At 48.5% G+C, this 24,746-nt stretch overlaps 1 protein-coding gene across 3 annotated transcripts in view; it reads right to left on the bottom strand.

Annotated features, from left to right (window-relative positions):
* CACNA1E (calcium voltage-gated channel subunit alpha1 E) overlaps positions 1-24,746 on the bottom strand; it is a 475,242-nt gene that overhangs the window by 71,316 nt on the left and 379,180 nt on the right. For 2 of the 3 annotated variants that reach the window (XM_070591754.1, XM_070591753.1), the window contains exons 10-22: positions 21,534-21,649; positions 17,177-17,230; positions 16,469-16,558; positions 15,296-15,505; positions 14,423-14,535; positions 12,686-12,798; positions 12,198-12,329; positions 11,653-11,725; positions 10,651-10,768; positions 8,815-8,882; positions 7,227-7,324; positions 1,134-1,787; positions 409-722 (exon numbers count right to left, since the gene is read on the bottom strand). In XM_070591754.1, the coding sequence (XP_070447855.1) occupies positions 409-722; positions 1,134-1,787; positions 7,227-7,324; positions 8,815-8,882; positions 10,651-10,768; positions 11,653-11,725; positions 12,198-12,329; positions 12,686-12,798; positions 14,423-14,535; positions 15,296-15,505; positions 16,469-16,558; positions 17,177-17,230; positions 21,534-21,649 (2,153 nt within the window). Of the gene's footprint in view, positions 1-408; positions 723-1,133; positions 1,788-2,994; positions 3,052-7,226; positions 7,325-8,814; positions 8,883-10,650; positions 10,769-11,652; positions 11,726-12,197; positions 12,330-12,685; positions 12,799-14,422; positions 14,536-15,295; positions 15,506-16,468; positions 16,559-17,176; positions 17,231-21,533; positions 21,650-24,746 lie in introns of all 3 variants that reach the window. The other variant, XM_070591752.1, reaches the window with a different exon arrangement.

Genomic DNA, 24,746 nt, shown 5'->3' with positions numbered 1-24,746 from the left:
CTTTGGCTTCATCAGAGTCTCCCTAACTTGGCCAGGCAGCAGCTTGGATGTCCTGAGAATGCCACCAGACAGTCACATGATCAATCAAAGAGCCGAATACATAACTGGGTACAAAACCACCTGTGATCTCTCTGAAGACTCTAGGGTACTCACAGGGCCCAAAGGCCTAAGGAAATTTTATGGGCAAAACTTAACACTGAGAAAATGCTAACTTATTTTTCCTGAAAACCAGGATAAAACTGCCACTATCTTCCTCTTGTTGAAGAAAGATTTCATCCTGCTGGTGGGGTTTTCCACACAGCTTTACTGGGATGACTCCCGAGCCATCTCGCTCCCCAGCTCTGGGTGGGATGGGCAATGTGGGCAAAGCAGGAGAGGCAGACAGGGGAACAGGGACTGTGTTCTCACTGTGCACCACTGTAGAGTCCACCAAGGGGCCCACGTCAGGGATGGCAACAGTGACGCTGGTGCTCTCAGTGGCGGCCTTATCTGTGTTGGCTGTGGAGCAGGAGAGGTCAGGCTCACTCTGGCTGATGGCCCGGCCCATGTCCAGATGCACGTCCCCCAGCAGGGCTTGCTCACTGCTGCCCTCCGGCTCCTGCTCTGTCAGCGCTGCATCCTTCCCCACTTCCAGCTCGGGTTGGGGCAGGACTAGGGGTGTGTTGGTCTCATCGAGGGCTCCTGCCAGCCCAGAGCCTCTGGACACCATCAGACTGTTAGTCCTGTGAAAAGAGAGGAGACAGCTGGTGCTCAGATCTTAAGAAGCTGTTCTGATGCACCAGGCAAGTGGGAAAGGTGAGGGGAGCCGAGGAGCCCTGCTGGAGATCGCATGGCTTCCACCGCCTCCCAGCCAGGCAGAGAGGAGCTAAGACCCGAGGGCAGGGTCCCCTGGCTTACTCCCATCCATCCCTCCATGACCCATTCCCAAGAGGAGCACCCCTGGAAGAAAAGGCCCTGGTTTTCCGGGGGACAGACCCCAGCACTTGTCATATTTACACATACCTTATAAAGGCTGCATTAGCATCATCCCTATTTCACAAAAGGGGAAACTGAAGCTCAGAAAAGCTTATTTTGAAGAATCCCTACCACCAGTCGTGCTATGTGTCTCCAGGGCACTCCTGTAACTAATTTACCTCCTTAAATCCCGGGCTCGCTCTTCTTCCTGGATTGTGGGTTCCTTGACCCCATGGCTGCCCCTGGGCTCACAGTCCTTCTCCCCCTCGGTAGACACCCCTTCATCCAGACTCCGCTCCTGGCTGGCAGACCTGCTCCGGGAGGTTGAGGTGGGCTCCTTGCCTTCTGTCCGCACGCGGCGGTGCCGGCTGCGCCGCTGGCTCTGCCGGTGCCTGGCCCGGTCCTCGAAGGTCACCACGGTCTCCCCTCCCCCAGCCTCCTGCTGGGTCGGGTCACAGTTCCCATGACAGGGCCTGGACAGCCACGGCGGTTCCCGTTTGCCCAGAGACAAGGGGCTCCTCTGATTGTCCAGGGCACTTGAGAGATCCCCTCCGTCCCCCTTGAGGGATCCGCCACGGCTGATGCGTTCCTCCTCGCACTTCTCCAGGCCCAGGCCCAGGGCCAGGCCCTCAATGGGCCTTGATCTCCGGTAGAGGCTGGGGTGGGCGTTGAGTGGGTTGAGGGGGCTCAGTGGGTTGAGAGGGTTGAGGGGGTTCATTGGCGGGGCCTCCTCTTTATTGAGAGCCTCCTGGCTGGACATCTGCATGTGCCTTCTCAGCTGGCTGGTGCGCTGCTCCCACACCGACATGTGGTGTCGGCGCCTCCGCTCCCTCCTGGCAAAGGAGAAAGGGCGAGGGCCATGATCAGGAGCCAAGCACTGGAGGCCAGGGAGGGCAGCCACAGGGGTGTGGGCCAGCCCTCAGCGGCCGTGGGAAAAGGGTGGGACACATGGTCGGGGGAGCAAATGGGAGAGCCCAGGACCTGCAGACAGGAAGCACAGAAAGATGCAAGGAGCAGAGTGGGCCACGCATGGTAGGTGGTTGGACCAGTGCCTCCCAGTCTGTGGGGCTTCCCTCTGTAAGCCCTGCTCTGCAGTAGCTGAGGGCTTGGGGTGAGGGGTGGGATCACCCAGGGTGGAGTTCCCAGTCCCCAAGGCCAGTAGTGCAGTGGTGCACAGGCTTACCAGGTCTTCCCTCCCCTTCCCTCCTTTGCTTTCAGGGCATCAAACTGTACCCACTCCGTGCCCACCACTGGCCCTTAATTCAAGGTCAGAGACCTTTCTTCCTCTTGCTCCCCCTTCTCCTTTCCCTTTCAGATTCTAGCCTGGGACTGCAAGAAGTACAAGGGTCAGATACCACAAAGGGTGAGGACAGTGACCAGCAGACCACGCAACAAAAAGTCCCGGCATAGCCCTCAAAAAGAGTGCTGTGGGTCTCTTCCACAACAGCCAATAAAACCACTGGGGGCTGTACGGGCAGAAACCACCAGCAGCTCGTACTCAAAACCACTGCTGAACATTTCAGCCCAGGGGCCTAGAGGAGCTTTCCCGTGGCAGCAGGAACACACAAACGTGACACACACAGGAGCACACAGCAGCGGGCTCCCACAGGCAGAAGGGTAGTTACCTGCTCCTTCACTCACGTGTACCCGTGGGCACACGCCTACAAACTGCTAAGGGGATGCTCACATGTGCCCACACGCACCATCACTGAGGCCCACATGTAGCTGTATACAACCGCCTACGTGAAAGGCACACCCACCAACACTAATTACCCACACCAACACATGCCCACTCACAGGCCACACAGAAGAGCGAACAACACACAGAGTTACATACCTGAGACACACACTGATATAAGCACACGTTGAAAGGTGCAGAGGGCATATCCACAGACCATGTGCATGGAGCACACACGCACACACCACGGCACACACTGACATGCACACCCAGTGCCACTTTGTCCATGGCAAGGACAGAGACACAGTGTCCCCGCACCCACACATAACCACTCACAAACACGCAAACTGGTACACACATACAGGTGGCTGCTGCGTGGCTCCCACATCGACATGTGGTGTCTTCTCCTTCTGTCTCTTCTGGGAAAGAAAAACGAACAGGTTCAGTCCACCCCAGCCTCTCGGAACTGCAAGCCCCACAGCCACCAGCCGATTTCCAAGGAGAGGCACAGAGTCCCCCACATGCCCGTACATTCTCCACGTGCCTGCTGCCCTCTGCAGACTCCCAACCTTCAACTCTCCAAGGGAGTGGCTTTGGATTCCTTGCTCTGTGCAAACACACCGATCCAGTTTTTGAAGCAGGCATGCAGAGACACAGAGGACATACCATTTCACAGAGTCAACAGCTTCAGATGCTCCATCGCCATGCCCCACTGGCACACACAATTTCACCTAACTATCCTCCAGAGGCCTATTTTGGAAATCCTGATGAAGAACTGTATTTCCCTCATTCATTTCTAGGATATTCACATGGGTGTGACTCCCCAACTCATCACTCCAATCTCACAAAACATGCAGGGAACAAATGCTCTGCCATGCACACCACAGAGGTCACAATGTAGTCCATGGCCAAAGGCAGGGCTGCCATCCACACACTTCAGTATGTGAGTGTTACCCCCCGTATCTGTGCAAAACAGTAGCCCCTGGCCAGAGCCCTGAAGGTTCGGTTTGTCCAGCTGGGTAAAGCACAGTATTCACCTTCCCAGCCTTGCACAGGGAAAAATCTCTTCTACAGACACACACATGCTGTGTCCTTTCAAACACAAGGTCAATGGGAGAGGTGTGGGCATCATTTGCAAAGGCAAATAGGACTCATGGAACAATAAAGCTGTCAGCACAGGGTCAGTAATCAGGTGGAGGACAACACTCCTGGGATACGTGCAGAGTGAGCCTGCCCCACTTCCTGGACTGACAGATCCAGTCTGGCCCAATGGGCCCAACCTGGACCTGGGAGGTCGGCAAATGCTGCTCCTTCCTCGGTAAAGACAGGAGAGGAGAGAAGCCTGATACACGGTGGGCTGAGGGAGCACAGGCAGCTGGTCTGAGTCTTACTCGGTGTCTGGAAGAGGCACAATGCACATGAGCACCCACAGAAAAGACGCAGACATCACTGTGGAGATGTCTGTGAGCTCCCCAACTGCATGCACCCCTCAGCAGCTGCAATGCCACGAGGCACACGTGGGGCAGTGGTGCCAAGAAGCATGTGCCTGCATGTAGAAATAGAAGCACACACTCTAGTCAGGCAGCATGCACACACGCTAGGAAAAGCACATTCTACCATCTGTTTGCAAATTCTCAAATATTCAACATCAGCCCTCCAGAAGCACCTGTGTAAGAATGTAAGTATATGGAAGAACTCTCTCTCTTTTTTGTATGCACATGTGTGTGCATGCACACATACACACACACACACACACACACACACACACACACACACACACACTCTCACACAGAGGCCAGGCAAAAGACAGACCCAACCTCTAATTCCCACACAAATCAGATACACACTTCAATTTCCTCTTCGCTTTTCCACTCATACATACAGAGATCCAGATTCACATCCCATCAGAATCATTAACATACGTTCATACCTAAAATCACACATATCTCCAATCCATGCACCCGTGTCCTCATACACACCCCACAATAAGCCTGTGGACCAGGAAGGGCAGCTGGTATTCTTCCCATTTCAAAGATGGGGAAACAGAGATTCTGAGGTCCTAAGCAGTTCTCTCTCCCAGGTCACAGAGCATACGAGTGACAGAACTATGACTAGTGCTCAGGCCTTTGGGTTTGTAACAAAGCTCTTCCCATGTTCCTCCAAGGACAGCTACATTCTCACTTAGTTAGACTGTAGTCCAGAAACCCGCCGTCTTGCCTGCACTCCCAAGCAGTGCATACACACCCCAACACAGTTCCCGCCAGCAGCGCCCACCTCACAGCACATACACCGCAACCAAAGCCTGGATCTCTGCTCATCTTGGATGGTTACAGTAAGTTCTCCCACCTCCTGCACCCGGATACACACAGCTCAGTTCCTACAGCTCTATGCCTACCAGCATTTCATTCATTCTTTCATTCCATAAATAGCGAGTTTCTACTCTGGGCCAAGCACCTTTCCAACTCGCCTTTCTCCAAACCCACTCCTCCCCCAGGCTTCCTTGTCCCAGTAAATAGAATCACCCACTCCTAAGTGACAGCCAGCTCTACTCATCAGCATGTTTGGGTACCTGTGTGTGTGTATTTTTAACCCAAATTCATGAGTGCAGAGAAAGTGGGATAGTAACTACTCAAGGTCCAGAGAATATTCTAGAGAGGAAGGAGTTATTTTGCCTTCTCCAACAATTTTAAACAAATTTTGGGGGAGTTTTTTTTCTTACTCATAAAGGAGGGGCCCAGAGGCCAGGCCTTCAGAATTTTGAAAGGTGACAGCAAGATGATGGCCATGCAGGGGAGGGAGGCCCCCACATATAACTCTGGAATGCCTCCACAAGGTAGGCAGAGGATGTTCAGGAACCCTTCACGCAAGCTCTGGGAAAACAGGGGGTCCTCCCTTAACAGCTTCAAGTAACAGATGACAGGGTCTGGTGCCAGGATAGAGTTCTACCTCCTGAGGGTCTCAGACCCTCCCCATCAATATCCCAGGACCACTCACACAGTCCTCACACAGGCTCAGAAGCAACAACAGGAATTCCATGGTTCTGTAGTCACTTCTCAGCCTCTCCTCCCACACCTTCCTCTAGGACCACACAGAGGTCAGCCCCAAGCAGGGCCCAAGCTCTGTTAGTTCTACCAGCAGCTACAGGTCCAGGCTGGTTCCTTAAAAAGAGTCTATACTCGCTGCTTTACTTTATCACCTCCCGTTGTCTCCCTGATTCATTACAACTGGATTCGGTACCCACTGGGCCACCAAAACTGCTCTCGTAAAGGTCACCAACAGCTTTCCCACTGGTCCTTCTTTTGTCTTCATCTTACATGATCTTTCAACAGTATTTAGCTCCATCATCACTCCTGCCTCCTGGAAGTCTTCTTCTCTAAGTCTCCAGGATACCACGCTTCCTAGTTCTTCCTCTCACCTCCTGGCTGCTCCCCATCAGTCTCCTTTGTGGGTGTCTCCTCTGCCAGCCCTCGAGGCACAGGAGTGCTCTAGGCCTCTGTCCTTAGCTCCTCTCTTCTCCACCCAACTCTCCCTGGGTCAGCTCGTCCATGCTGATAGTTTAACCATCATCCAATTGCAAATGGCTCCTCACAAACCTTTATCTCTAACCCTGACTTCTCTTCTAAGCTTCAGACTCAAGTAACCAACAGCCTATTCAACATCTTTGCTTGGATGTCTCATAAGTATCTCGAATTTAATTTGGCCAAAATAAACCTTGGATTTCCAACATTCTCCAGGCTATCAGTAAACACCACTGTGATCTACCCAGTTTCTCAGGCCTCAAACCTTAAAACCTGGGAGAGATATTTGTTTCTTCTCTTTTTTTTTCATCCCCACCCCCATCACATTTCATCCATTAGCTCATCCAGTGGGTTCTCCCTACAAATACAGACTGAATGGGATTAGTTCTCATCTCCTCCATTGCTACCATGCTCCAAACCACCATCTCTTGCCTACTTTACACTAAGAGCCAACTCTCTGTCTCCCTGCCTCCACTCTTGGCTCCTACAATCCCTTCTCCACAGAGTGGAGTGTAAATCATATCATATCCCTCCTTTCACTTTAGTCCCTCCCATGGTTGCAATTAGAATAAAAGCTGAAATCCTTCACCTGGGCCTTCAGGATCTCCCCAAGCTGGCAACTGCCTACCTCCCTGGCCTTGTCTCCTTCTATTCCCCCTTGCTCCCTACACACCAGCCACACTGGACCTTGCTGGGGAATGCTCTTCCTTCATAACGTCACGTGACCACCTTTTACACATTTAGGTCTCTGCTTAAACATCACCTCTTCAGAGACTCCCTCTCAGATTGCCCAAAGGTACTCCACCCAACTCTTGTCCCTCTGCCTTATTACCCTGTTTTACTTATTTTACAGCAATTATCACAATCTGAAATTATTTAGGTGTGTTTATTATCTATCTTGCTCACTGAAATAAAAGCTCCGTGAGGACAGAGACTTGGTCTTGCTCACTGCTGTATTTGCAGGACATTTCCTGGCATGGAGTAGGCGCCCTCAGATAATAAACCATTTTTGAGTTGATGAATTGGCTGTTAGCACCAGAGCCCAAGGGTCAGCGAAGTGGGGACAGCTGACTCACTCGATAGATGGCATGTTGGGTGCGGACATCGGGCTGACCTCCTTGGCCTTCTGCAGTGCATGTTTCTGGTTGAAGGCCTCCTCTTCTTCCTGCTCATCCTAGACACAAAGCAGAGATGGCTTTGCCTGGGATCCCTGTGAAGGAGAGTAGCTCCTTTGCCTTGCCCCGGAAGGAGTTCTGGAGACCAGGTGTGAGTAAGGAAAGCAATGGAAGAGGTTAAAACAAGGCAGTATGAGGTTAGATTGGCTCCGATAGCTCAGGTGGTCAGGGGCCAGGCCTCCACAGCCCTGTCATGGCCAGCAGCTCTGGTCTGGGCCTTGCCCCATAGGCTGTGGAAGTCTACTGCAACCCCTAGCCCTCAGTGGAGCTGGCCATAGCTGTGGAGGCCAGAGGCAGGAGCCAACACTTCTCAGATGTTCTGCAGTGTCTGGAAGTGATAGAGCAGGGCCCTTCCAGGCAGAGCCCCCTGAAGTAAAGCACTGAGACTTGCCTCCCATCATGCCCCATTCCTTGCATAGCTAAGTGGCCCCACCTCACATGCTCAGAGAGGAGCCTCATCTCCTCACCTGCATTCTTACTTGTAAGTGCCCCCTCTATGTGATGACGTCAAGGAAAGCCAGTTCAGGCAAAATGACTGGAGCTACTAAGAATACAGACATCTTCACAGCATGTTCTGGTTTCACATACATTATTTTACTTGATCCTCATAGTAATCCTATGAGGTATGCAAAACAGATATATCATCTCCATTTTACAAAGGAAGAAACCAATGCTAATGGAGATCATGGATCTGGCCCAAGCTACAAGAGCCAGTAAGTGACAGATGTGGGATTCAAACTCAGCTTTTCAGATAATAAAGCTTGTATTTGCCCTACCACACCACGATATAAGATAACCCTCAGGGATGTAGGGAAGAGCAGGACATGTGTCCACAGGGCACATGGAAAAAGCTGAGAAACATCACTAGGATGCTTCTGCCGCAAACCAAAGTAGCACTGGGTGAGAAGAAGTTTTCATTCATCTCCCTAAATCATCCCACTTCAATTAGCATTGTCTCTGCCCCTGGAGAAATGACTCTGAGAAAAAGAAAGGAACAGTTATTTGAGAAATGTAGTGTCTGGCTTCACTGAAACTTCCCCAAAATGACCATGGCCACTGGCATAGTCCAGGAACTGTGATGCCCCTGGTCCCTCTGACACCCAAACCCAGAAGGATGAAGTCACACAATTGAGGTCACGCAGTGATAGGTCACAGGAGCAGAGGTGGAACTTAAATCCAGGGCTTTAGTGTCTTTTTTATTCTTCATGTCATAATCCTGAAAAGGGCACCTTTGAGGGTTCACAGTGATTAAACTGTTATTTTCTGTATCCCATGAGAGACCCCAGCTGGTCCGAGGCTGACCAAACTCAATGAAAGTGAACCAGGCTTCCTCCGCGGATGTGTGGCTCTCCAACTGTCCAGAAGCTCCCAGAATGGGCCTTCCTGGCAGGCTGAAGCCAGACATCACAGATTTTTGAGACAGCTCCAAAGGCCAGAGGGCACCCAATGGCATTAAAGAACCATTAGATCCTCAGAGAACAATGCTTACCTTGGTCAGCTCCTGGGCATTGGCCAGATTGTCAACAGCAATGGCCAAGAACACGTTCAGCAGCGTGTCTGGGACGATGAGTTAAGGATGGACAAGCAAGAAAAGCAAAAGGCTTCAGCAAGGCTGAGAGGGCATCTCCATGTCTTTCTGCCTGGGATACTAGTAGGAACAGAAGCTACCCTAAAGAGTCACTTAAGCAGGGGCTGTGGGAAGAGACAAAGAGATGTTATACAACTCTGTTTGAAGGAGAATATGTCTTCCCTCCTTCCACATATCATCTCTTTGCGCAGGACAAAGAAATACCGGAATCAAATGACCCAGGGGCAAAGAAAGAGTGAGGAGGCCTTTAGACAGCAATGGCCTCCACTCAGAGCAATCGAATAGAGAGTCAGTGAACAACAAGATGGGGAAGTTGCTCAATGTAGGAGCCCCTCTCTCCTTTCTGGGAAGCTGGAAATGCAGCCCACCTACACCAATCATGCTATTTTGTTCTTGAAGATGAAAAGAAATGAGATTCCACAGCCCCATCACTGACCAGTTCTCAATAATGGGATGCTGACTTACTTCTCTCATCCTTCTAGTCTGGAAGGCTTCTATATTTCATTTAACAAAATGTCACCGAGCACACAAGATCTTTATGGAACCCATTTCTATTCCACACTGTGACATCTGAAGTCCCAATTTCCCAACTGTCTTTGAGGCCCATGTGTTGTGGAACATAAAACTGGTTCTAGCATAAAAGTCTAAGTCTGACTACCCTCAGAGTAACAAGATAACATGTGACAAACTGGCCTTCCACTTCTGTGACTCACTGCATAGCTTTCTTTTTATGGATTTCTCATGCTTAGTTTATAATCTGCTCTGGCCCCTAGAAGTCTTCAGGGCAGAAAACTTAAAAGAAGCATCTCTCCTCTGTGAGACCATGGAAACACAAAACTACAGTTGCAGCACACGGCTCTCCCTTTCCCTTTTTATTCTACCAATCCCAGTTCAAGGCAAGTCCCACTCACCCAAAACATCTAACATCTTGTAGAAGTTTGCATTGATAAGGTGCATTCAAATAAATTATCTCATTGACTATTCACAACAAACGAGATAGGTATTGTTACCTTCCTCTCAGATGTGAAAACTAGAAGGTCAGAGAGATTAAGTGACTTTCCCAAGGCCACAAAGCTGGTACACAGAGTTCCTAGGATTAAAATCTAAATCTTCCTCGTCTAGATCCTGTGACCAGGCATGGGCTTTGCAGTTAAATGGACTTGCTTTCTGCTTTCCCTTTATAACTTAGTAGTTGTTTGACTTTGATCAAGTTATTTCTTCTAAGTCTTATAAGGTAAAAATTAGATGAAATAGCGCCTGTAAAACACTTAACACAGGGTGTCATGAATAGCACAAACACAATAAACGTAAGCTATGCTCAGTAGTATTAGCATTAATTGTAACACTAATTTCTTGAGATCTTACTATGTGGCAGGCTGTTCTATATTAACATGTAATTCACTCACTAGTAGTATAATCTGGCCATTATTTCAGCCTACCATGTTTCTGTCCTCTCGTATTTTCCCCAGCTCATAGCATCTCCAGCCATCCACTATAACAACCTCATGTATTACTATTTGTGTATGCTGCAGATTTAGATAGTACTCTATCTTGTTAATATTTGTCGTCTTTACTTAACTAGTGGATAAGTTCCTTAAGATCAGGACCCTTGGTTCCCCTAGTATACTGAGCCATGTCCAGCCTCCTTCCCTTCCCTAACCTAGTTCTATCACCACCACCTCAAATGTTCATCTGGGCAGGCAGGCAGCACAAAGAGGAGCTTCTTTAAAAGGATACAGTTTCCAAACAAGGTGAGCACAATGAAGTAGATAGCCGACCACATGCCTGAGCTGACTCCACCCTGGGAGCGGATCCCATTGTACATCACCTCATTCCAGTCCTCACCAGTCAGGATCTACGTAAAACAAACAACAGACAAGTTCAGACACCTGGGTTGGCTGAGAAAACGGGGCCAACATAAAGGAAAACTTTCTGGGCCTGGGACTTCTATCCCCTTGCCTGGCCATCCTGACAAGGAGGAAAAAAAATGTCACTCCCATGAATAATCTTCAATTTTCCTCTGACATGGAAGAGAATTTTAGGCATTGAAAATGGAAGGAAAGCACCAAAAGGAAAGAGTCTAGTCTTCAAACTATGGAGTCTCTCCAACCTCCAGCTCTGCCAGGACTGTGAGAATCACAGATCAGTGTTCTGATCACTAACCAACTGTCCCCAGGGCTGCCAAGATACAGTTCCTGAGACAGTAGCATTACTGCAAAGTGCCTCATGGGTTCCAGGAGTTCAGGAGGTCAGGATGTTGGGTTCTGGTTCAGCTTCAGACTCTGGCTAAAAAGTGTTTTTCTTTAGCTCTGAGACCTTATTGATTTTGAGTTTTCCCCTATGATTTAAAAAGGTTTTTTTGTGTGTGTGTACGGCGGGGGGAGATGAGAGGAAAAGATACTTCAATAAATGGACGCATAGGTTAGAAGATGATTCTAGATTTCAGAAAATCATCAATGCGATATGTTACTCAATGTCTTAGACTTCTCTCTTGCAAATTCACAAGTGTAGGGAGAAAGCCAATGAGGTAGTGACAGTAGAGCTCTTCCATAATTTGTAAGAACAGCTATAGAAATCCTAGAGATTATTGTGGTGATGATTACTCAACAAATAAGAGCATCCAGTTGCCTGGGAGGAGCCTGGAGAGGAAAAGTAGGATCCTCCTAACACATCATCATCTTGTAGTCTGTGGACAAAGGGATCCCACATCACATTTTTAACTGCTAGTTGGCCTTATACCTGGAATACAGTCATGATGGCTGCTGGGAAGGTGTCAAAGTTTGCTGAAGGAGTCCCATCATTAAAATTAAACCTGAAAAGAATATTCAGAGAGAAGAATAGAATGAAAATCTCACACAACGAGTCTTCCCTTTCCAAGATTATACAGTTTTCATCACTTCTTTTCCCCTTTTCCATATCCCCTTCTTCCCTACTTTTCCCTCATTCCATATACTCATGAAGATGGTATTAGTGACTACGACTGATGGACTATGCACTTTGGAGAGTGTGGGTAATGAGATGGGGTTTGGGCTGATCCTGAGTTACAAGGCCCCATGCTGGACATTTCAGGGACAACTCCAAAGGGACGGGTCCCTGGAATAAGAACGGTGGGAAAAGATTAAAAGCAGGGACATTTGTTCCACACACACACTCAGTGGTCGATTTGGGCCATGGACAAGAGCAAACAAGATGTTAACATGGTGATCAAATTAGTAACCCTGGCGCTCACAGGCTGAAGGCTGGGTTTCAAGGCTCCTTTGGATGGAAAGCTCATTGGTGCTTACCTGCCTCCAAACAGCTGCATTCCTAGAAGAGCAAAGACAACGATGAAGAGGAAGAGGAGGAAGAGCAAACTGATGATCGACTTCATGGAACTCATCAAGGAGACCACCAAATTCCGCAGGGATGCCCAGTACCTACAAAACCCAGATGACATTACAGCAGTGAGCACTGAATACCAAGTTATCCCCAAGTCCAGCTGGGCATCTGGTTGGTGGTCTGTGAAATAAGCTGCATTGTATACTTATAGGAAGGAGATGGTGGCAACAATGTGGCTCCCCTTGGGAATGTGGCACAGGATCTGGTATCAAAGATATTTTTCTGGTTTGAACTTTGGACAAGGAGGAAGAGCTGAAGAATGGAGTGGGGGCCAGAGAAGGGAAAAGGAACATGCGGTAAGGAAGAATAGGGGATGGATGGAAATAGACTAAGACAGCGAGAAGCTTCCACTCTCAAAGGAGGTTGGAAAGAGTCTCCATTCCTGATCACTTACTTGGTTATTTTAAATATTCTTAGAAGCCGGAGAGCTCGTAAGACACTGATTCCAAAAGATGTACCAGGTCTGAAGATTGCCCAGACCACTTCGAAGATACTGCCCACTGTGACCTAAAGAGCCAAAGCCAGCCACAGTGAGAGAAGGAGAAGGAGGAGGAGAGAGGAGCATTCCAGTATTCAGCAATCAACAGTTCTCATTGGGCTATGAGGAAATTAACTCTCCTTCCCCACTGAGCCCATCTCCAGGAGGTGGTGAAGGCTGCCAAAGAGGAATGAGACTCTACCATCTTTCTCCCCACTGCTCTCCACTCTCCTGCTAACTTTACTCCTTCATACTGTAGATTGGTGTGCTGGGCCCTGTTCTGTCCTTGGTGAAAAGTACAACCACTGATTGCCACTTCGGCACAAATTTGATAGCATAACTGTTCTTACATTGTAACACCTTGAACTAAAATGCAAAGGAGTGGTACTCAAAGCAAGGAAACAAATTTGAATTAACAAAGGCTGCATTCCAATATAAAAATATCAGAGAAGGTCCACATCCTCTCCTTGTCCTAGAATTTAGCGCTAACAAGAAGGTCTCAGCTACCTGTTTATTAAATATCTTTCAGTCACTCAGGTCCCGTGTACCCGAATGTGACAGTACTACGCGGTGGCACAGAATGTGATTGCCATAGGAAGTAACAATATCAAATTAACAATTCGATTTGTTTTTTGTTTTAATTATATACTTCCTGAATGTCTTACATTCTACGCACAGTACTAGGAGAAATAACAAAAATTAATCCTCACAGCCATGCTGAAAAGAGGTATATAAGGAAATTAAGGTTAAAATGGTCTTTCCCTGGCTGTTATGCCTGCAAATTGTCCGTACCCAGAAGCATATGTTCCCAGTTAAAATGCAGATTGGCAACTGCTCAAAATCATTAGCACCTAACTGAAGATTTGGCAGATAAAGAAGCGGTTTGGCAGAAAGAGAAGTGGTTCAGGAACCCAAAGTTTTGCGACCTAGTTCTGCTGCTAACTGGCCATGTGCACTTGTACAGGATGTCCTCTGTTTACCCCTGTGTAAATGGGCAGGCTAACTCCTGATACGGACGACAGTGGACAGGACTCCTGAAAGCAGCAGAGGACACAAATGTACGTGAAAGACCTTGAAGAGTGCTATAAAGGCACACTTTCATACATCAATATTACTTACGACGTGGACGCTGGATGAAAGTCTGCGAGGCGACGTGCTAGCAGAATAGCAATAGTGTGTACGCATACGCATGTGCATACTTGCATGAGAGTATATGGAGGCAATGTTCCAATTTTAAACTGAACCAAAAAACCCCCAAATATCTAAGCTTCTCTTTTTTATTGAACCACCTTCTGGAATGAAGTCTTTTGTCCTTTTCTCGCAGGCATCCCCCAAGATAATAAGTGGTTCAAAACTCTGGCTATGGATGGCTTTGTCAAATTCACTGAGCCATACACTTAAGTGTGCACTCTATGGTATGTGTGTTATACTTCAATAAAAACATTAAAAATAAAAGAACTTTTAAAAAACCCAAACAAACCCTCGTATGACAAGGATTCACTCATTCCTAACCCCCCTTTAGCTAATCTAATCTAGTCCCCTATATAAATTCTGATTTCAGTGCTTCATACTGAGCAACGGAGCAAGCTGCGTATCTCAAACCATGGCATATAAACACAAAGCAGGAGGACAGGTGGGCTCCCAAGCACTTACCCCAAAATCAAAGCAGTTGAATGAAGAGTGAAAATAAAGGCGGGGCCCCATGCCGTACATCTTCAGAGACATCTCCAAGAGGAAGAGCCCCAGAAACAAAAATTCTGCATAGTCTGAAAGCATCAAAAGCAGAAGCATTTGTTCCACAGGTGGCAGGGGCGCCTGCACTCCCCAGGCCAACACGCTCACCTACAGAGGAACCCTCCACACCAGCAGGACCCACACATGCAAGGATGGTCCATGACCACGTCAGGTCAGTGCCAGGGAAAATCTAATGACGTCTGAATTCCATCTGACCCAGAAGGAGTCCCGGGCACACTCCACAGATCAGCTCTGCTCTCTTTCAACAGGAGGGTTTGTCACTGCCCTTAAAATGGCAGATGGCTCGCAGGAGAGAAAGAAAGGGCTTTACCATGGTTTTGATGAAAGAGCCAGATTTGCCCTACACACACCCTCCTGGAGCCTCACTCACACCCAGGGGCAGCCTTACCCACAGCTGACCTACAAGTCCCCTTTTTGGTCATTTCAGGTATCCACGGGCCTAAGAACTCTCTCCCCAGGACTTTGGTGACCAAAATTCCCTACACCATTGAGCCTCCTTAAGACACTAAGTGAAGGCCTTCACGGTACTCAAGATGTAACACTATCTTCTTGACTCACGAGCAGAGATTTGTTTCTCTGATTCAATAATGAATGGCAGTTGGGAATGGTCATGTGATCATCCTGTCCCCTGGAGGACAACTCTGGCCTCCCCTACGGTGTGAAGAGGCAGAACCCTGGGCAGGAGCTCAGGCCCAGCACAACGCCTTGCTCTCTTACATTCACCCCCAATCACGCTGTCCCCTTGAGAGGCAGTCATCATCGTTCACTTACAGAGGAGGTGGGTGAGCCACTGGGGCTGGTTATGATGGACGATGGCCACACAGGCGGTGTTGAGAGCCACAAGGCTCAGCACAATCCAGTAAAACACCTGGGATTTAACCATGTGGCGGATAGAAATGCGCAGAAGCCTTTCCTTGTGCCGGAAATAGGAGGCCCCGTCCACTTTGGCACTCTTGATGCTGGCTCGGGCAAGAGGTGTGCCTAAGCAGGGAGAAGTAAGGAGGAAGAATGAGGCTGTAAAAAGATCACCCTCCACAGCAAAAGGCATTCAGAGGTCAAGGTAGTCAGCTTCAGTCTCAAGGCTGGGTGACCAGCACTGTGCAGGCCCGGGGATACCCCACATTAGGGGCTCAGTAGCTTCCACAGCAGAGATCTCTGCTTTCCTCTGAGCACATTCAGTCCTAGGAATCTGACGGAATCTCTGGGCAGGACAACAGACATCCACCTGGTGTCTTGAATCTTGATAGGATTGTGTTTATGTTTGTAATAGACTGGGCTTCTCCCAGGCCTTTCCTCTTAAATATGCTTCAGGCACTGGAATCATTCTGCCGTATTTGTGGTATTTCTACTACTGGCAGCAGAAAGCAGCAATGAGCTCTACAAGCTTCTTCTGCTTTTGAGGATGAAGTGAGACCGTTCCTCTTTTCTGGGGAGGAAAACTCTGCCAGACGTCAGCCAGAACCTCTAAGAGAATCTGGGATTCATGTTAAGGGGTTGTCAGTAGGAATTTGTTTAAATATCACATGAAAGTAGGGGATGGAAGTGGGTGGGTGCTACTGTGGTTGAGTAAATGACTGCAGGTTCTCAAAGAGGGGTCCCTAAAACTATAGGTCTTCAGGATCCTTTGAATAATATACCAAAGTGGATTCTCATTATCACACCCAGGAGAGAGGATATATATGCAAATGGATACACCTGCCACACTTGAAGGATTTCGGTCGGCTTCCTAGCCTTAAACCCCATGTTTCATATAAATGGTATCCCCGATCCATTTTTTTTTTCTGTCATTGTCATCTAGATAACACTCCCATGACTTTTCCTAATTATGTCCCTAAGTTCTGGACTCTTTAGACCCTCTTTCTCCTTGTGGTGCTTCTCAAAAGACAGAGCCTTCCTTTTTAGGGGAGATTCAGAGAAGTGAAAGAACTGACTGGTTGCACTCACCCACAGAGGAGATATCGACACAGTGCTCGTCGCTGGAGTCTCGAGTCATAGCCTCCGTTCTGCTCCTTTTGATTGTTGCCCTTCGAAGCACTACACCAGGGAAGAGGAGGCCAGTGAGAAGGAACAAGGACAACCAGATCACTATGGTCAAAACTGAGGACTGTGGCAAGAGGCCCCTGTGACACAGACGAATACCTTAAATAGCTGAGCTAGGGTTACAAACACGGAGAATGCCTACAGGAACGTGATTCCTGTGCTCAGCAGGACCTTCTGAGACACAAGGGCTCCAGAATCCTCGCTAGAGCTTATCTAAATGCAGTAGGTACCAGGCACTGCATATCTATTTGTTCTGGCTCCTCAAAAACAATTCCCGGCAAGGAAAGTGGTCCCAAGATGGTCCCCACAAATTTTAAAAGAAGATCCCTTTAAATGCCATTGGTCGTATGATGATCTTTCATTGCACAGTATCAATCATACGCCCTGGAAGAAAGCAACTCTTGGATTTCATTTTCATCACTTTAAAAAGCATTTAAAGCCATGAGTCAATTCCCTTCATTTTAAAGCATGAGGGATTTTATGACAGAGAGACTTTCCTTTCAAATCCCAGAGTGCCCCTCTTCTATTTCTTTCTCCTCTTTTGATCAAGAGAGACTGCCACGCATAGAGGGGGCAAATGCAAATGAGTAAGGCCGTGGAGCACTTCCTTACCTTCTAAGGCTGACGTCCCAGCATTTTTATTTTCTTCAGCAAGCATGACTTCCTCTATATGGAAACAAATGGTTCAGTAAATTATCTGTAAATGCCAAATTATTTTGCAAAATGAAAATCCCTCAGGGACAGCTCTGGTTCCAGGGCAACAGAGAGAGAGCAAAGAGTTCAAAGCTTGTAGCAGACACCAGCATCAGAAAGACATCGAGGGTCAGGAGGGAGCTCCCGACACACATAAGACCAGAAAGGAAGCTCTTCAGTGAGAGGGCGCCTGGGGGATGATTGGTAAAATTCAGCTCTGTCTGATCCTTGTTCAGGAGGATACCCACAAGAGGAAGAGCTGATCTTTTTAACCAAAATCCCCTACATTTGGAGGAATAAAAAATTTCCATTTCTGTTTTTCCTTCTACCCAGGTCCCTTAAAGCTTTTCTAGCAATATGAGCTTCCTTAGTTTCTCTTGTGTGCAGCCCCTAGGTCACAACACCTACCCCTCATTCAGGAGGTGAGACCATCTTTGGGGCCCCCGCCTGTCTACTTTGAGGAGGGAGCAGAGGAAGCTGCTGACAGCCCTCAAGGAGAGGAGCAGGGCCTGTGGGCTTGCTTCCTCTTACCCCCACCACTTCCATCCTGCTTCACTTGGGCAAAGCCTGAGCTAAAGAGGTTTGGGCCCATCATGAATTTGTTCCTGAGATATACTGGAAAATAAATATTTGGGTTTTGCCCACCTTCCTGGCACAGAGGTCCTAGAACCCTTGGAATTTACTGCCTTTTGTATGATCATGAGATGACTCATTGTGGGGGAGGTCTAGATCAATTAAGGATGGGGGCTGGCCACTAGAAAAACCAACCACATGATTAGAAGCTCACAACTTTCAGTTCCATCCCCATCTAGCCTCCCGAGAGAGGAGGGGCTTGAGATTGTCCAATCACCAATAGCCAATGATTTAATCAATCATGTCTACCTAATGAGACCTCTAAAAAAACCCTACACAATGGAGCTCAGGGAGCATCTGGGTTGGTGAACACACCAAGGTGCTGGGAGGGTGCTGTGCCTGGAGAGGGCACAGAGGATCTGCCCCTGGCACCCCCATATCTTGCCCTATCTATCTCTTCCATTGGCTGTTCCTGAGTTGCATCCTTTATAATAAACTGGTGAGAGTAAACATGGTTTTCCCTGAGTTCTGTAAGTCATTCTAGTGAATTATCAAACCTGGAAACCCCCCAAAATTTGTAGTTGGCTAGGCAGAAATGAGGTCACCCGGGGACCCCACTTGCAGCTGGCATGTGAAGCGGGGGCAGGATTGCGGGGTTGAGCCTTTAACCTGTGGGGTCTGCCCTAACTTCGGGGGGGTGTTTAGTGTCAGAATTGAACTGAACTGTTGGATACCCAATTGGTGTCGGAGAATTGAAAGAATGGTTGGCGCTGGAATGATATATTTAGTTGTTGGTGTTTGGAAAAGAACCACACAGTCCCTGGGACAGTCCTCTCTGCCTCCCCAGGAGCAGTCCTATACTCCAAGGAGGTCTCATCATCGGTGGGATATTATTTTCTAGTAAAACTTGTTACAATAAACCTCACTAGCATCCCTCCAAACTTACCAAGAAAATAGCCTTTCTGCCCCATGTCTGGTGGGATTCTGAGTCGCCTACTGGGACTGATGTGCCTGCGTTTTCATCCCCACCCCCACCTCAGCAGTAGGCAAGGGAGCTGGAGGCCTGAGCAAACACTGCCTAGGATCCCAGCTGCCAGGGAAGGCAGCAGCCCTGTTAAACAGTGCTTTAATTCTAGCACTTGTAACAAGTAAAAGGACACGCAGAAGAGGGTAAAGTCATTACCATAATTCCACCTGCATATAAAACTGAAAGTATATAATGTATTTCCCGGGGAGGGGAACATTTTGAGGCTTGGAGGTACCATGCGGGATGGCCATTATAACAAGTCATGAAGGTTTAACTTTATTCCTTAAGTGCAGCCTCTGGTGAAACACTCAGTTAACAGGCTAAGTGTTACTGGTGAGATGCTCCTTCAGGCCAACACAGAGGGTTTTAAAGTCATTTACAGCATATTGTTTAGAGGGCACATTTGAAAATTAGGTACTTGTCAAAACACCTCCTAGTGACATGAATGACCTTAGCCAGAGAGTCGCTTTTGCTATGTATAGGGTCTGGGCTTTGGGGTGGGCAGATCTGAGGACCCCCAAGGCAGATGGAGGCGGTGTGGCATGGCTGGGTATCTCTGGGCCTGGGACGTGCTGCAGGGCTATGCATGTGCTGAAACGGCCCCCACCCCCACTGCCTCCTGCCAAGTTGCTTTCGAACTTGAGAGTGTCTTTCCAGGGAAATGTAACCCATATGTCTCTGATTCACTCACGCTCCATTTGTAGAGGGAAGGGCCAGGAAGCACAACTTGACGTCGCAGTGCGTCTTTTTTCTTAGAAGGAGGAGAGAGCTGGCTTTGCCAACTGGAAAAAAGTAGAACCTTGGAATTCTGCATGTATTGGAAAAGCAGAGCCACACAGAGCAGCATCCTGTGCTGCCTGACCCCGAATGGGGACACGGGAAGGGTGGGGAGGGTTCTTTGTTGGTTCTGCTGCCAGCCCGCTCACCAGGGTGGTCTGTCAGATGGCTCCTCTGCTCAGGAAGCCAAGGACAGTCGGGAGCTCCAAGCTGCCTGCCCGGCCTGGCAACAAATCTGCTCAGGAAGCCTGAGTTACCATTCTGGGAAGAGGGAGGGGAGGTTCACCCCCAAGCAAGAGCCTCAGAGGAGAAAAGGCGAAACGGAAGTGCAGAGAATGCACACGGCTCATGCCTCCAGAAGCAGCAAAGAAATGCAGATGGTCCCAAACAGGGGGCAGTTTTGACCTGGCTTTGAAATGAGACTTTCAATCATACTTGCTCTCTCACCTGGATCATCAAACGTGGACTCCGGAGCTGAGAGAGAACTTTAGTGTGTTGCTGCTTAGAATAAGAGCGTCAGTGTCATTCCAAAGCTCCTATAGAAGAATAAGGCTGCAACTAAGCATCAAATCATATTCCAAATTCTTCCTGACAGATCTCACATTTGTGCTATACTTTCTACCAGGAACAGAGAAAAGATGGTGACTGTCATGTGTCTTTTTTTATTAAAAAAAAACCAAACTACTCTGCTCAGGAATAAAATGAAGATATATAACACCAATGCAATGCAACTTTTAAAACAATAAGCAAAACAAATGCATCCTTTTTACTTTTGACAGATATAGGGTGATTGATGCCCCTTATAAGCAGCTGAGCCGCAGTCAAACTCGAATCTGGTGGCTCTGTGAGTTAACGAAATCACGATAGGTTTGGACCTATCCTCGGGGCTGGGCAAGAATTATTCCTGATGCTGATCCAGAGAGTGAGGAACTGATGACAGCTCAGGGAATAGGAAAAGCCAGTTTACCATCATCTACTACCTGGCTTCCTGCAGTGGCCTTATAATTGGTCTCCCCGCTTTCAGCCTTGTCCTCCTCAATGAAGCACCCAACGGCTCCTTGAAAATCTTAAATCAGAGCATGTCCCTCCTCTGCTCAAAACCCTCCAGCAGTTCTTGTCTCACTCACAGGAAAGCCCCATCCCTTACAATGGCCCACGAGGTTACACACCATCTGCTGCCCACTCACCCAAGGGTTGCCCTCCTCCTGTCTCCTCGCTCACTCCCCCTTCTGCTCCTGGACTGCTCCCACATTAGGGCCTTGGCACTGGAATATTCCTCCCTCAGATCTTCCCACGGCTCACCCCTCATCTCCTTCAAGTCACCCCCCAAATAAGTCTGCCTGACTCCCCTATTTATAATTACAACTCATCCTATACCCAGAACCCTACCTTGATCTGTTTCCATTGTGCTTATCACCTTCTTACAAGTTACTTATTTATTGTTTTGTTCACCGCCGCCTTCCCTAGCTAGAGGGTAATGAGCTCCACGGGAGTAGAGCTTTGGCTCATTCCTGTATCCTGAGTGCATGAAACAGGACCTGGCACAAGGTAAGCAATCAGTAAATATTTGTGGAATGAACGGATAGTTATTATTAGTAGCAGTGTAAGATGAAATCAGCCCGACCTCGGCTCCAGGGTTGGCCTGTGTTACCGTTTGCTCAGTTCACCTTGCTAAAATGCCTGCCTCTTAAAAGAAGTTTGGTAGAAGAACAGGGAGAGTTAGATCCCAGAGAAAGAAAGTGGGACCAGCAGGGGGCCCACAGAAGTAGTGAGGCATCGCGAGCTTCTCTCTGCTCTGGTCCAGGCTGCCCCTTTGAATGGAAGTATTGGGAGCGAGAAGCGGGGTAGGTCCGTGACGTCCGTGCAGCCCACCAGCCTCCTCCAGCCCACCGGTCTCACCTGCTTTGTCTATCCAGGCGCGGTACCCGTTCAGCTCGCGCTCAATCTGCTGCTGGCGCCGCAGTTTCATGAAAGCTCTCCGGTTCTCCACTCTCTCTCTCTCTTTGGCAAATTCCCTGTGGACAAGGAGGGTAAGATGCATCAGGTTTGGATAGTGCCGTGACTGAGAAAAAGGTGAAGCAAGTGGAAAAATGGAGAGTTTGAGCAGCCATTTCTGTCCACCCCATTTCCCTTTGCCTTTGTCCCTGGCTGCAACTCTGATCTCCCTAAGACACCGCATAGAAGCGCACTTCCTGCAGCCTCCTGCGAGAAGCCTTCCCGGATTAGTTTCATTCTCATCAGCCCTCACGCCCTCTGCATGCTCTATTTTGGAAGGTACTTCTTTAGTCATGCCACAAACTAGGTTTCAAAAATTTCCCCAGTCACAACAAGGCCCTTAACCCTCGAGGGGCACAGCTACCTTTTGTGCTTTTAATACCAGTTATTAATGTACACTGACCAATTATTATGTACCAGCCCTGTATGAAGTTTTTCATGCCCATTAACTCATTTAATCCTCACACCCACCCGATGAAGTAAGCACTGTTAAACTCCTATTTAACAGATAGGGAAAGCAAGGCTTAGAGAAGGGAAGTAACTTGCTGGGATCTGAACTCTGACCAGAATGCTACACTTCCTCGGGTGCCCTGTATCCTGTGGTGCTCAATAAGGGCTGCCACTGAAGACCAATGGCACTGATGCCTAGAGGGGCTGAAACGCTGTTTGAAGATAGCTGATGGAGGTCAAAACAGAAAGGAAGAGACATGAGAAGGGCACCTGGCTCCAGTGGAAAGACGAGGGAAGATTGGTGGGGTGGAGGAGAGATGAGGAGTCAGAGGGAATGCCAAGGTGAGGGTTTGGGAGAAGACAGGGTCCACTGACAGGCACAGGGGACCAGAGTCACTCTGTGGCACAAGACGATGGAAAGACTAAAGCCTCATGGGAAAAAGAAGAGAGAAGAGGAAGGAGGGCTTCCTGGCAGAGAGGAAGATGATCAAATTCAATGGGGGAGGAAATCGGGATCAAGAAATATTCCTTTGCTATTAGGCCCCTCCAGAAACTACCTCTACCAATGCCCTTCTCATCACCAAACACCCTTCCAGGCTAGAATGCCCCTTGCTAGTGCAGTGCCTCCCAGCCTTGGCTCGGGCCCTCTCCTACTGCCCTAGAAGCTGTTCCATTTACTCAAGATAGTCCCCATAAAAAAAGAGCTTCAGCCTGGAGATGAGGGAGCCCAGCGCCCACTGTGGGTCCTGCCAGCTACTCCCTCATGTCCAGGGAGGAAGAAACGAGCTGGGCACTGAGAGATGTGTCCCAGCCCCACTGCAGAGGAAGGGGAGACACCTCAGCTGGCCCCTCCTGCCAAGACAGAGATGGATTCCTTGGGCACAGACACTTTATAACGGTCATAGTCAGGCTGAGGGCATGGGGATACGGCACACTGGAAGGAGCAACTCTCCTGGGCTTGGCTTCAGGTTCAGCAGATTCTACTAACTGGTATTGTGGGGGAGGGAAGGGAGAGAGTGAAAACGAAGAGTGCCAGGGCCAGTGAGAGTCAGGGTAACAGAGTTCAAGCCCTGGGGCATCTCTTCCCTCACTTTCTTTTCTGGATTTCATCAGTTAGAAAGTAACTAGGGGCTGGCTTGGTTCATGGTGTCACTATCTACCAAAGTTTCTTCCTTTGGCTCTTTGTCTTTCCCTACCCGTCCCGTCCAAGTAGTGCCACTGTTCTGCTGATTCTATCTTCAAAAGGGCATTTGGATCCACCCTCCCTCTTTGTCCTCAATGCCTTGGTCCAGGACCTCATCTTCTCCTGTCTGGACTGTTGCGACATCATCTACCAGTCTCAACCACCTGTCTCTCTTCCCTTCCTTTTGTCCCTCTCACAACTATAAGAGATATCTTTCTAAAACACTCATTGGATCTGATCACTTCCAAACCTAAAATAATAACCACAGCTAGCAGTATTTGTGGAGGACTTCCTCATTTCCAAGCACCTTCGTACATTGTGCTCATTTAATCTTCACAACCATTCTGAGAAGAAGGTAGAACAGGCATTTTCAGCCTTAATTTAAAAGTTAAACAACTTGTTCAAGTTGAAGTGAGAAATGGAGCCAGGACTGGCCCCCAGACCTGTGTGCACAGAGAGCCCGAGCTCCTGCCCCACATATCTGGTGAGTCTAGTGGCATACGTGTATGCTGCTTTATCATTTCATATGCGTCTTCATATGTGTCTTGAGTTTTCAACTACAGTCTTGGAGAATCCAGGAAGGTTTACCGAAGACGCAATATTTTGAGCAAGACCATGAAAAAGGAGAATTTAAGCAGTCTATGACCAGAGGAACACAATAATCGTTCAGCATCTAGGCTGAGCATTATTACCAACATCTCCATTTTCTAGCTCAGAAAACTGAATCTAAGGGGAGTTAAGTGGCCCTTTGAGAGGGCAAGTGTCCAAGGACACAGCCGCTAAGAGGAACCATGACCTTCAGATGTTCTAAATTCCATCTTCTCTCTACTCTATCCTCCCCTTCTCCTCAGGCTCCTCCACCCACTGCTAAATGAAGCACAAACACCTAACACGGCCTTCAAAGTCTTTCACAGTCTGATCCAAACCTTTCTTTTCAAACCTCATCTCTCGTCATTCCCATCCACCCCCTGGCTCCCTGCAGCCCACCAGGGTCATGCTCTAACCACAGCACACTTCTCACTCTTCTGGAAAATGCAGTGCGGGCTCTCAAGGCTTAGTTCACACTGTGTCTCTGCCTGGAAATCCCCTCTTAAATGCCTGAGTCTGTCAAAATCCTTCTTCAAGGCCAGGTTGAAATGTCACCTCTTCTGTTTAGCTTTCCCCTCCTCTCTCTCCCCCGTGCCCTGTCTTCTGGCCTCCACTCTACCTTCCCTCTGTCTCTTTACAGCTCATCTTACAGCCAGACCTTTATTTTGGTGAGCTGTACATGTCACTGTCTCTCCCTCTATGTGAGCTTTCCATGAAAACATTCTGTATCCTACTCAACTTTATATCTTCCTGGTCTAGACTAGGCCTAGCCTATGGTGTATGTTCAATAGATTTTTTAATTTGTTTTTTAATTAAAAATATGCGAGCTAACTTGGTGAGCATCCTGATAGCTCTGCCCTGGTTCCCAAAGGTTAAATGAAGGAGCGCTCCATCTC

Source organism: Equus przewalskii, chromosome 23 (genome assembly GCF_037783145.1).
Source record: "Equus przewalskii isolate Varuska chromosome 23, EquPr2, whole genome shotgun sequence".
Classification (NCBI taxonomy): domain Eukaryota; kingdom Metazoa; phylum Chordata; class Mammalia; order Perissodactyla; family Equidae; genus Equus; species Equus przewalskii.
This window is presented reverse-complemented; position numbering and strand designations above follow the sequence as displayed.